General features: G+C 43.7%; 1 protein-coding gene across 2 annotated transcripts; it reads right to left on the reverse strand.

Moving 5' to 3' along the window:
* Positions 1-3,485: 3,485 nt before the first annotated feature.
* On the reverse strand, positions 3,486-12,168 carry ZBTB14 (zinc finger and BTB domain containing 14). 2 transcript variants are annotated; one of them, XM_053396471.1, is made up of 3 exons: positions 11,957-12,168; positions 8,753-8,833; positions 3,486-7,617 (listed from the first exon to the last, which is right to left on the reverse strand). In XM_053396471.1, exons 2-3 carry the CDS (start codon positions 8,753-8,755, stop codon positions 6,274-6,276), a joined length of 1,347 nt encoding a protein of 448 aa, XP_053252446.1. In that variant the 5' UTR covers positions 8,756-8,833; positions 11,957-12,168; the 3' UTR covers positions 3,486-6,273. The 2 variants fall into 2 exon arrangements, with proteins under 2 accessions (XP_053252446.1, XP_053252445.1); XM_053396470.1 differs by lacking the exon at positions 11,957-12,168 and adding an exon at positions 11,235-11,586.
* Between the last annotated feature and the right edge of the window lie 936 nt (positions 12,169-13,104).

Below are 13,104 nucleotides of genomic sequence, written 5' to 3' on the forward strand. Positions count from 1 at the left end.
CTTCTTGGCCCTCAAAATGCAGCTTTTGGCAAGCATATCCTGTTGTATAATTTCTGATTATGATGCCCGATTTGCTGTGATGCAAAAAATAAAAGAAAGTTTATGTGGGTTGTTCCAAATATTCTGAGAGGAAAGGCTTCATTTGTTTGTTAAAGTCACAGCCTCTTTCCTGAAGGACAAAAATCGCAAAGTAAGAAGGCCAAGGGATTCAATATACTGTTTATTTATAGAAATGATATTTATTTTCAGAACTAATAGGTGTTCTAAGTTGTGTTCATGCTAGGATTTCTGGTACCAGATCAATGTTCACTGAAATAGACTCCGTTATGAATGACATCTAACATTAGGTTATGGCCAAGTTGCATACTTTTATAAACAGATCCAATGTCATCCAATGACTGCAATAAATAATTGAAGCTGGTCCAATGACCAGCAAGGAAACTACCATATTTTGTCCCATCCCAATGATTCAGGGTTACATTCAAGATATTAAAATCTAATAAATTAAAATAATGCCACCTGGACTCCCTAAATGATAGCACAAATGTCTAAGAATGTAAGACGAGCCCTATTGGCTCAGGTCAAAGGCCCATCTAGCTCATCATCAGGTTCTCAGTGGCCAATCAGATGCTTCTGAGAACAAACAGAACATTGCAAAGCAGCACCATCCCTACTTGTGAATCTCAGCAATTGGTATCCAGAGGCATACTGCCTCCAACATTTAATCTCTTTGTCGCTATCTACCTCAATTCCTATTCTTCAAAAAATTAATCCAGACACAGGGATCTGCACTACTGCTCCCATTTTGAAGACAAATATTTCATTGTTTCTCTGCAATCTTCTTCTCCTTTAGAACGCTTTTGTCATCCAAAACTCCCAACCACCTCCCAACTGGGCTTCCTGCCACAAATGTCTACAAAGCATTTTGTTGTTGATCTTGATGTTTTAAACAAAGTACTCCTTGAAGGGTTTTGTGTGTGAGAGCATGTCTGTTATGGCTTACTTGTATTTCTCTTGCCAAAGTGTACAAAAGATAACGAACAAGGCATGTGTGGGTAACGAAGAGGTCACAACAGTGGCACAACTGTCATTTGACTTTCAACTGAATTTGCTTATGTGGCCAAAAATTCCAGAAGGTGTATGATCTGGTTTTTTCCATGCCATCTCAGGCTGGTTACCTTAACACTAACTTCTGCAGCCTGAGAGTCAGTCCGTTTCTTTTAAAATCACATTTCTAGCCATTAAGGGCATACATTTTTATTCAGGAAAGGAAAAGGCAGGGTTAGGAATGGTGTTTACATCACAGAGATGAGAACACTTGCTAAAAGACCAGTCCAATCAAAATGTACTCAACTATACTGAGAATTGAATTTACTGTGTTGCAGTGTGCCACTTTACCACTTTTTATTTTTTAAAAAACTTATCCTGCTCCTTTTATCATCAGTCAGGTATTTTTTTTCCTTACCACTTACCTCGTCAATAAATGCTTACTCAGTTTCTGAACACCAGAAGGATGGGTAGAAAAAACCAAGGGCCAGCCTGCTTCAGAAAACATGGACATAATTGTTTTCCTGTCTTCTGTTCTTCCCCACTGTGCCTTTTCCACCTTAAACCTTTCATTTCTTTTCCAGAACATTAGCCTCTAGAAATGTCGCCACCTTTTAAGCATCTGCATTAATACTGAAATCAACAAGCTTCTGGGTGTAACAACCTACAAATCTTAATAACCTATAAATCGCTACTGTGGTGGAAATATAGCCATGGTCAAATATTGAATGGTCCATGAGAAAGCAATCAAAACTGTAATAATTATAGTGTATCAGTGGGAATGTGACATGTCATTATCGTATTGAGGCTAAACATTCTCAAAATCCTGAAGCTAGAATGTCTCCTGGTGTTTTGAACAAATAAATATGAATACTAGTAGATCTCATGCTTGCATTAGCATGTTTAAAAGGAGACATGCTTTTAACAGAAATGTACACGTTGGATTGTATGTATATCATTCTTAGTCTTTCTACAAATACATGCATACAAGGGGCTGCTCCCTGCTTGCCTGGGATTTGGACTCAGAGGCTGAACCTGAGGAATCCCAGCCTGCACAGGAGTCCCTGCCTCCAGAACCAGCTGAGCCGGGGCTGGGGCTTGAGCCTGAAGGGTCCTCACCTGTGCTGGATCCTCAGGTGCAGGCACCAGCTGAGTCTGCTCTGGCTCCTGAGGTGATGGAGGACCCATTGCCTGCAGGTGCTCCACTCTCAGCCCCGTCAGGGGAAGATGAGGTTGCCTCTGGGTCCGGTAATCCTCCAGCCTCTCCTGAGCTGCAGAGGCTCAGGGAAGAGAGGCGGAGGGAACGAAGTTCCCACAGGAGGAGTGCTCGCCTCCAGGCCAGGAGAGGCGAGTCACCTGTGGACCGGGGCCGCCCTATGCCTCAGGGCAGATAAAAGCCAGCCAGCCCCAGTCCCAGGTTGCAGGAGCAACACTGTTGGTAGCCTGTTCCTGCCTGCACCCTGTTCTGCTCTCCTGCCAGAGTTCCTGACCTCACCCAACTCCTTGCCTTGGACCCTTTTTCAGCTTTGATGGACAGCCTCCATACCGCACCCTCGACCTCGGACTGGACTTGGACCTCGCTGCACGGTTAACCCTCGGGACCAGCACACCTGCCTAGCCATCAACACCCCTTCACCTGGCCAACCCTTCCTCCCTTTACACATAACCGAAGACATTTTACATTTCACCCATCCCCTTGCCTTGCCTATCCCCTCACAGCTCGCTCAAACCTCCACTCCTCCTTACAGCTCAACCCAAAAATACCCCATCATCCCCTTTAGGAGCATGCGAGGGACCTTAGAGAAGGGTTGAGCAGACTGCTCTCTGAAGCAATCCCTGCCGTTCAACACTGCTCCAGTGATGTTAATAGAGTAGGGTGCTTCAGAAGTTTGTCAAGCACCTCCCAGTCCTCTTAAAGGGCTCGCCTGTGATGCCTGCAACCTGCACAGCTTGCCTGCCTGCTGGTGTCATACTGGAGTTGCCATGAATGTCTACTGGCAGCCAGACAACTGCTGTGTGAAGAGAGCTTTACAGTTCTATTATATGGTAAGATATTATGCTATTTATTTGCATTTTGTTATATAATTATGAGGCATAGCTGGCAAATTGTTGGCGGGTACATGTCTAGTGAGTGTGTTACTTAACAATATGCATGATAGTTTCAGTACTAAAGTCATGTTAATCTGTTCATGTCACCCACAGTAATTCATTTCAAATACTAAGGCAGGTGCTCCAGTCATCATTCACTACTTGTTAAGCACATAAATTGGATCCTTATAGTCATCTCTCTCTGACTTATAAACCAAGAATCTTATGAGCAAATTGGTTTTAGGTTATATAAATTCACTGAAGTTGCATATCAGACATTCTAAAACCAATATATCGAAAAGTGAAATAAAATAAGAATGCTGTAAAATGTATAGACACATTACACCATGTATTCTAAAATATTTGTGTTTTATTTACAAGACAATTTTCAAACGGTTGGCATTTTAAATTTAACTTAAACTTGACTATTCATTGAATGATTCACATCATTGTAACAAAGATCAATAGTTAGATGCAATTTTATTCTAATACTTAAAAATGTTAGTCTTAATTACTATTTAGAAATGCAATAGGTGATTTGACACACAATAATTTATAAATACATATTCTAATAACTAATTCTAACCCAATGTTATAAACATTTTTTTGTCCAATGTTAATTAAAATTTAACCTTGATAATAGAAGTATGTTAAAAATGTGTGGGGAAATGTCTTTAAAGACTTGAACGGACTTCAGCCTTCTCTTACTGCATGGAAATCCCATCCTACAGTTCATTACAAATGCAATTGTAATCACTGAGACATCTTAAAGCATATCTGAATGGTAAGTTTGTATTTCGAATAAAACTGGTTCATTAATTCAGGGCAGGCAGGCTAAGGAAGTCTTGAAATCACTTCACAAGCTTAAAATTTTCTTCTACTCAAAATGATCCCAAGATCATACATTTCCTATCAATTCCCTGAAAGCATCTCGCGCTAGACATCTCTGGAAGAGATAGACAGGACCTGTTCCAAAAAGCTGATGATTTTTTAAAGCGGCGTAACTGAACCTAAGCTCTGACACTAAGCTGCAAACCGAAGCACACTTCATAGCAAATAAGCCTAACTGAACATTAAGCCTAGCTGAACTTAGATTGCTTTCCGAACAGAAATGCTTAGGATTGGGATGTAAATCTCAAACACTAAATATCACAGCTAACTGTAACGCAGCCAAAGGCTACAAATCTATACACACTAGCCAGGGGGTGATCTCCACTGAATTCAGTGGATTTTCGGAGTAAACACACATAGGATTGCACTGCAAGACTAGTGGAATTCTTAGTTACTGAGCAGGGAATATGGTATGAAATCATAACAAAATGCAGCTGTGTAACTCTAAATCCCTTAAGGAATATTGATACGTGTTGTCATTATCTCTATCCTTTCCTAATCACATTCCCATCATCCCAGTTCCTCCAGGTTTCATGAAAAGGCTGCTCAAGTAGGCCTAGTTCTTACCAAAGTGTTGGGCTATACACTTTACAGACTGCAGGTCAAGCTCAAATGAATGCTCCCCATAAGGAAAACTACAATTTTCTGGAGAAGACTAGGCTATAATCTTTCTTCTTGGTGTCTAATTTTCCACTGAAGCAATTTGTATAGAAGAGCATCATTGTGAACTGCAACCCAGTGTGAAGAGGCATAGTCTACTGAAAACTAGGTTGTAGAGTCTTTAAAGCTATCCTATAGTAAGCTTCAACCCAATTGCCTGATGTTCTGAACCATTTGCTTCAGATCTTCAAGCTATACCTAATTATCAATCATTTAAGAACAGTAAAAGAACCTTGAAAGAAAGCAAGGATTTACTACAGCTGACTGTAGCAGAGCGGCACTGCCTTCCTCTACTGCTTTTCTCTACTTCTTTTCTTCCCTGTAACAATATGCCTTGGCTCCTTTTAACTCTGCACTGGAATAAATCATGCTGATGGAAGAGCATGATGATGGATCTGTGCATTCTTGGACAATGGCCATGGAGACCAGAAAACCCCGGTGAAGGAACCTGAGTTTGTCAAGTGGTATTTGCACCTTTCCAACTGTAAGCAGCAGTGCAACAGCTGTTCCCTGCCATTTCCATTTTCTTAGGGCTAGGCTCCCTAACAGAATACAATTAAAGGCCTCCTAAAATAAGACAAAGACAACTGTTATTTTTGTCTTGAGCTGAAGACAGGAATAGCAAAGCAAAATGCAGGCACATAGGTAAGGCGGGCCAGGGAGGAAAAGCATCTGCAAGACAGAGAGCGGTTCTAATGACCTTGGGATACACCAACTCACCAGCTGAAGAAACAAGATAATTCCCAGTGTTCAGATGCCCACACAGCTACATTAAAAACTTGTAGTGACCATCACAGTGGATTAACAGACAACTGCAAAGAGCTATTATATAAAGACTAAAGTCACACCTTCATGAGTTTTGGTTAGGGGGACAACAATACATTTCTTATTTTAAAATGATTTCTTGCACTCATTGTAATTCATAATTTCAAAGTAAAAAAAACTGTTGTAGCAGACATTATTTATTTAAACTGTTCAAATACTCATTAATAGCCCAATCTTCAGGCCGATGGAACCAAAAGACTTGGAGTGACATACTTACATGGAACAAATTTCCACTGAAATCCATGAGGCTTACTTCCACATTAACAGCTGCAATCCAGTGAATCCCTAATGGGCACACATTTTGGTTCAGCAGCTTTTCCTGTCACTTGTCACCATCCTGAATGGACAATCTCTAAGGTATTTAGAGATTCCCTTGATCACAGGAAGCATACTTATGATTGGGATGCCAAAGCAACTGAAATCAATGGAACATAAATAGTTTAAATTGAAATATTTTAGTGTAATTTCCCTGTGCATTGGAGTGTAAGGCCTTCCATTCCACATGCGTAGAGTTTACTAGACATGCAATGAAACCCAGAGTTTTAAGAGGAGTAAATACTGGCTAGAGTCTGACTGTTTTTTTATTTATGCCTGGACTGTTGATTAAATCAAAGCCTTCTCCCATGTTTAACGTCACTGACAGGGTAGTTCTTTGCTGCAAATTTCAAACTATATTTCTACTCTCAAAATCCCTTTAAAAATACTTTTTCCAATGGTGAGTTATCAGACCAAACATTTTTCAACTTGTGGATTCTTCTGCTTTTAACTACAAGCTATAGTTTCCAGCTGTTGTTCTGCCTCCGCAGCCATAGCTGCTGCCTGTAATTGTTCTGTTTCACTTTGGAGAGCACTGGTTGTGGTTACTTGTTTCCTTTCGCTGTGCATATTGTTTTCATGTCTCTTTAAATCAGATGCTTTGGCAAATGCTTTAGTACAAGAACCACAGACAAAAGGCTTTTCCCCTCTGTGCCTTCTTTCGTGGTCTTTCAGGTGAGACTTGTGCTTGAAAGCTTTGTCGCACATGTGGCAGGCAAACGGCCGTTCGTTACTGTGAACCCTCTCGTGCTTCTTTAGGTCTGGAGCACGAATGAAAGACTTCCCACATACTTCACAGCTATATGGCTTATAGCCTGTGTGGATCTTTAGATGCTCTTTCAAATGGGCTTGGGTGGTAAAGCCTTTAGTGCACATTTCACAAACAAAGGGTCTATCCGCAGTATGAAGTTTTTCATGTTTTCTCAATCGTGCTTCGTCTGAAAATGTTTTGCCACATGCCTGACATGCAATCTGCTCTCTGTGACCATAAAGCAAATATTCAAATTTCATGTCGCCAGCTGCTGTTGTCCATGCTGGCGTCTGTTCATCCTTCACTTCACTGATGCCATCGTTAAATGCTAGAGCTTGAGGAGTTTGAGATCCTAGTTCTTTTGTTTCGGCAGTGTCTATGGACTCTACTTCCTGACCGTAGCAGTTCACTTTTCGAACCTCTTCACTGCCCAGCTCTTTCAGAATTGCTTCCTGAACTCGCAAAGTTGCAGTTGGTGACTTGCCATCTTCTTGACTGGGAGGGGTTCCTTCCATTGTCATATCTGATGGGCTATCATCATGATCTCCAATTTCTTCAACCTCATCGTCTTGGTTATCATTAGATTCACCCATTGATCTGTTTATTTTAAGACAGTACTTATTTTTTGATTGCGAATTGTCTTCCGGACTAGAAACATCACGTTTCTGAGAACAGAGTTTGTCCAAAAATCTAATCCCAAGAATCTGACCAGACGACATCATTAAATTAACGTCTTCTTTTTTAACTGAAATCTTGGCTGTGTACATATAATTTAGCACTTCCTCAAATATATCTGACCGAAGGAAATCAATCTCTATTACTGATGAGCTGTCAACTTCCAGTTTTTTGAAAAGCTTTTTAAAATAGGTACTACAAGCGGCAAGCACACACCTGTGGGCCCTGAATTTCACGTCTTCAACAACAATAGCGATGTCACAAAATTCTCCTTCCAATCGCTGCTCATTTAATGTTTTCAGAAATACAGTTTTGTGATCGTCGTCATTATATTTAATGGTTTCAGACATACTGAGGAAAAACTCCTGCAGAAAAATTATGAAAAGATTTATTTGTAAGCTACTCTGACAAAACAAAAGACATTTTGAGAAATGTAGTATTAGATCTGAACTTTATAACTCAGATTTGCTCAACAACATTTCAAGCAATTAATAACCTTTAAAAATCTCAATACAGTGGTACCTCGGGTTACATACACTTCAGGTTACAGACTCCGCTAACCTAGAAACAGTACCTTGGGTTAAGAACTTTGCTTCAGGAGAAGAACAGAAATCGTGCTCCAGCGGCATGCTAGCAGCAGCAGGCCCCATTAGCTAAATTGGTGCTTCAGGTTAAGAACAGCTTCAGGTTAAGAACGGACCCCCAGAACGAATGAAGTACTTAACCTGAGGTACCACTGTAGACACAAAGTTGATCTACCTATTATTGTGTAAGCATCACAGGAAAACAACAACAACAGTGCCATTCTTCTCTAAGAAAGTGGGCAAGTGAACTGTGGACCACAGTCATAAATACTTTAGGATTTCCGGCTTGCCTGCAAGTTGTCCACTGGTCTAGATTGAACATCATCTGGGATAATGAAAGGTTGCATCCCAACACATTGCTCAGCAGTGCGGCCAAACATATAAATCCTTCCTTCCAAGTATGTTCGGAAGGCAGCAACAACAAATCTGAGTTTGAAGGGCAAGAGCTGAAGCAGGAGGAGTAGAAAGTGCTGAGAACAGGAGAGGAAGACAAACGGTATGAAGTGAGGGAGAGGAGAGGCAAAGAGGAAATGGACCTCTTCCCAAATGGTCCTCTTCGCAAATATGCCCCATCATTTCACTGGCAAACTTGTACAGTCATACCTTGGAAGTCGAACGGAATCCGTTCTGGAAGTCCAATCGACTTCCAAAGTGTTCGACTTCCAAAGTGTGCTTCTGATTGGCTGCAGGAAGGTCCTGCAGCCAAACGGTGCCCCGTTAAACATTCGGCTTCCAAAATAACGTTCGAAAACCGGAAAAGTCACTTCCGGGTTTCGATTGTTCAGGAACCAAAATGTTCGAGAACTAGGTTGTTCGAAAACCAAGGTAAGACTGTATAGGCAATTACCTAATGACTAAAATAATTTACTGAAGCAGAAAATTAAGGAAATGCAAAAAAGAAATATTAAGACTGTACCATGAACAATGAAGGATTTTTTTCTTAATATCTGAACAAAAAGTTGACGGTAGGTTAACCTTTATCCTGAGGACCCTGAACCTGAAAGAGAAAACGATGAGGTATCTTTTAAAAGAGTATTATTTTTCTATTATCCCATTTTTCCTTTAAAGAGTTCAGAATGGTCTACCAGGTTGTCCCTTTTATGATGAGTTAGAGGAGGCTGAGAGGACTGGTGAGCTTCATTGCTGAGTAGGGATTTGAACCCAGATCTGACTCTGTAATTTACACCACACTGGCTTCCATGTCTTTATTGCTAGTATAGTATTTCTACATTAAAATCAGCACAACTTATTTCTGAAAGCAGAATCTTTGCACACTTGCAAGGACAAAATGCACAACAGATCCTATAGTTCCATATAATCCTACTCTCTCACAATTTAGGCCACAATTTCCAAGATAGGCCATTCTCCCTGCTGAGGTTATGATATCAGAGATCAGGCATGTTCAGGGTAGTATAGTTGTAGACTAGGCCCTTCTATGCCTTTAACGTGAACATCAGCAACTATTCACCTATAGGCCTGCAGGATATTTATAAAAACACTAATAACTTATATGGTGGAGACTTGGGGAAGAGCAGGAACTGCACACATACATGTACGTGTGTGTGTGTTTGTGTGTAGAGAACAGGAATGTGGCTCATGTACATATGATTCAAAGGGGGGGGGGAGTTTCAAATTGTTCCAGCTATGGATAACTTTTATTAAGCAAATTATTTTTGCAAGTATATGAAATATTCCACTGTAAAATCTGGTACAGCAGCAACTGTATGGAATTTTGATTTTGTTGTTTATCCTTTGACTTTATTTTTAAGCAGTAAGAAGACTAAGAAATGAAGGGAAATATACAGATGTTTTTATCTCTTAAAGCATAAATTGTTGCCTCTCGGGTTTCTGGTTTTTATTTTCATTTGTTCCACTTTTTCTGTTTCACAAAATCCAAGCAAGTTATTCATTTGTATCCGACTCTGGTTGCTCACAGTCATTAGCAAAGGTGTTATGTCTGATGTGTGTCTTGCCTAATACATGTCCTGTACGCTTGCTGGCTTTTATTTCCCTTCCAAATGCAGGTGATGTTTTGCTCAGGCTTCCTCAACCTCAGCCCTTCATATGTTTTTGGCCTACAACTCCCATGATCCTTATCAGGATCAGGCATGTTCAGGGTAGTATAGTGGTCAGGAATGATGGGAACTGTAGTCTCAAAACATCTGGAGGGCTGAGGTTGAGGAAGCCTGGTTTAGCTTCACAAAAGCAAGTAGTTTAGACTTGTGTGTGAAAAAAGTCTTGTCATGGGCCATGCCAAGAAGGTGGCACCACCTGCCATTGTCAAGCCCACAATGGTTGATATTGCAGGAGGTGCTTCTTTAAATACTTTGGTCCAAAGCCATTTAAGGCTTTGTGCGCTAGTACTAGCACCTTTAATTATTACTATTAACAGACAACCCTAGGAGAGGATAAGCAGGGGATGGGTTGCTCCCCACTAACGGAATGTCCACCCTGATGAGATGCATCTGCTTCCTTCATTATTAACATTCAGCATGCCTTCAAAAACATTCTTGTTCTCCTGATGACTGAACTGTTACTGGAAACTCTCGAGTTTCTGAGTGTTACATTTTCATATACTTTTCATTTTAGGGAATTCAGACAACACCTCTATCTGTTCAGCCCACATGAGACAGGGTTCTTGGGCAGATGGCTTGGCATATCCATGTGACAAATCAGAGCAGGAGGCAGGACTAGTACAGGTGGCTCTGCAACCCACCCATCAAATTTCTTGAATATATTGGGAGAGGAACCATCTGAGCGTAACTATTGTTAAGCTTGCTAGATTTAAGAAATACAGCAGGACATTTTTTATACAAAAAAACCTGCATGTGGGAATCCTGTTGCAATCAATTAAGATTTTCCCCACGTAAACAGATTTCAGTTTTGTTTATTTACTGAAATGCCTACTCCTACCCTTCAGTAGCCACTCAGCCTTCTCAGAGTAAGCAAATATATTCAATCTAATGGAACTAAAGCAAGACTAATAAAGCAATCCCATAACTGCCTGCTTGCATCCAGTTCAGTAGCTTCGTCTGAAGGTGATCTTAAACTCCTATATCTAGGGATATAGGAGTTTAAGATCACCTTCTAGGGACCTTGGACAAACTACTTTTTGATGTACTAAGTATTTTTGTTATCAAAGATACCACTTTAAATTTACTCACATAACTTTTTAAATAACATGTGATGACGTACACTTTTTGTGCTTTTAAAGGAAACTAAAATTGAGATAAACCCAAACTGCAGCAATGTTTATTTAAAGAACATGGTTTACTACCATCGCAATAAGCACCATAGACTAGTTTCGTGAATACATCCTCAAACAATCCCCCACCCCACCCGCGCGCCCTAAATCAGATTTGAATTAAAAAGGGCGAAAGCATAATAAACACTCTTACTCGGAAATCAACACCGCGACAACCATTATGAGTCAGTCCCGATTCCTATTTGTTTCGTACTGAACCGATGGCGATTTTTTCCTCTATAGGCGAGCAAGAGCGTGCATTCGCGGCGTGCACGTACTGGAACACAACTCCTCCTCCGGCAAGCAAGCGAGCAGCGCGCGAGTAACCATGGAGCAGACGTGCACGGTGCATACTCGGTGCATGCGTGCTAGTGCCCGTTCGGGGACGATGCCTGTGCCCCCGCTAAGACGGGGCTGCAGCGGAGTGGAGCGCACCCTCGCCTCACACGCGCGGCTCCCCCGTCCTATTCCGCCCGCCACCGAAGAGGCGGAGCCCAGCAAGGCCCGCGCGCAAGGCGCTGCTGGCCCCGCAGCCACCGCTCGCGCTCGCGCTCCCTCGCCGAATGGGGGGCGGCGGAGGACGGAAGGAAGGCGGGGTGGGGGCGCTGCGGCAATCTCGGGCGCCGAAAGCAACCGCTTCCCACCGGAGAGCGCCCTCGGCCGCGACCGAGAAGGCGGCCCTTTCCTGTCGGGACTGCCCCGAGTGGCGCGAGGCAGCCTAGCAGGCCCGAGCCAGGCGGCGCGCGCGGGAGCAGCTGCTGCAAAAGGGCGGCGCGCGGCGGAGCCTCCCCAGTGCACCTCCCCTCCCCCTCCTCCCGCTCGCCCGGTTCCGCCAGCCTAGGCTCGAGTGCGCGCGCAGATGCCCCTCGCGCTTACCTGCCACGCTCGGCGAAGGGATAGAATATGGGGAGGGGAGGGGAGGAGGGGGGTGGCCGCGGCCGCAGCAGCGCTCCGCTCCGAGTAAAGGGATATTTTTGGGGGGATTGGGGGGGGGATGGGATGTAAGGGGAAATGGCGCGCGTCTCTGACCGTTACCGCCGCTTCCTGCACGAGCATTCAGTGCGCGCGCGCGGCGGCCAGAGGAGGCGCGCCGGAGGCGGGAACGTGCATGCGCGGTGCGAGCAGGGCGCGCCCCCCGCAGGGAGAGAGCGAGAGAGAGGAGGGGGCGGGTGCTCCGATGAGGAGGAAGGCTGCTCATTCGCGCAGGTGGCCTGGAGGGGGCAGAACGGGGAGCCCGACCAGCCATTCTGAGGCGGCCTCGGCGGGCTCACGCACACAGGAGGGCCGACGCCGCGCGTCGCCATGGACGGGGCCGCGCCGAGAGTTGAAGCGGCCTCGGGAACCATATTAAAGTGCGTGCGCGCGTGCGCGTCTCTCGCTCCCATTCTCTCTAGAGAGAAGCGTCTTGTCTGCCTGGGCGTGTGAGCGCGCGCGCGCCGTTGCTCGCCGGTGTGATGTCAGAGCGAGCGGTTACGTGGGAGGGCGGCAGTGCCCGCTTTTCCCTTCGCTGAGGGAAGCGTAACAAAGCCGCGGGCTGAAAGCCCCGAGTCTCTCGCGGCTACTGCAGTCGAAATCCTCCCCAACACAAATCCACGGCTGTGCTATCCGGGTCTTTGTGTCTCCCCGCTTCGCCTGCATCTGTCGTTAAATCTGAGGGGGCAGAGCGGGCCGCGCGCACTTCGCGCCCCATCGCGGAGGCTTGGGCTCCTCAGACTTGTCTCCTTTTCTTTCCGGTGAATAATAATAATAATTATCCCAGTGTGGTGCTTGAATTATTATTATTATTATTATTATTATTATTATTATTATTATTATTATTATTATTAATTTATTATTTATACCCCGCCCATCTGCCTGGGCCTCCCCAGCCACTCTGGGCGGCTTCCATAGAAACCAAAAATACAGTAAAATATCACACGTTAAAAACTTCCCTGAACAGGGCTGCCTTAAGATGTCTTCTGAATGTCAGGTAGTTGTTTATCGCTTTGACATCTGCTGGAAGGGCGTTCCACAGGGCGGGCGCC

Source organism: Podarcis raffonei, chromosome 7, assembly GCF_027172205.1.
Source record: "Podarcis raffonei isolate rPodRaf1 chromosome 7, rPodRaf1.pri, whole genome shotgun sequence".
Lineage (NCBI taxonomy): Eukaryota > Metazoa > Chordata > Lepidosauria > Squamata > Lacertidae > Podarcis > Podarcis raffonei.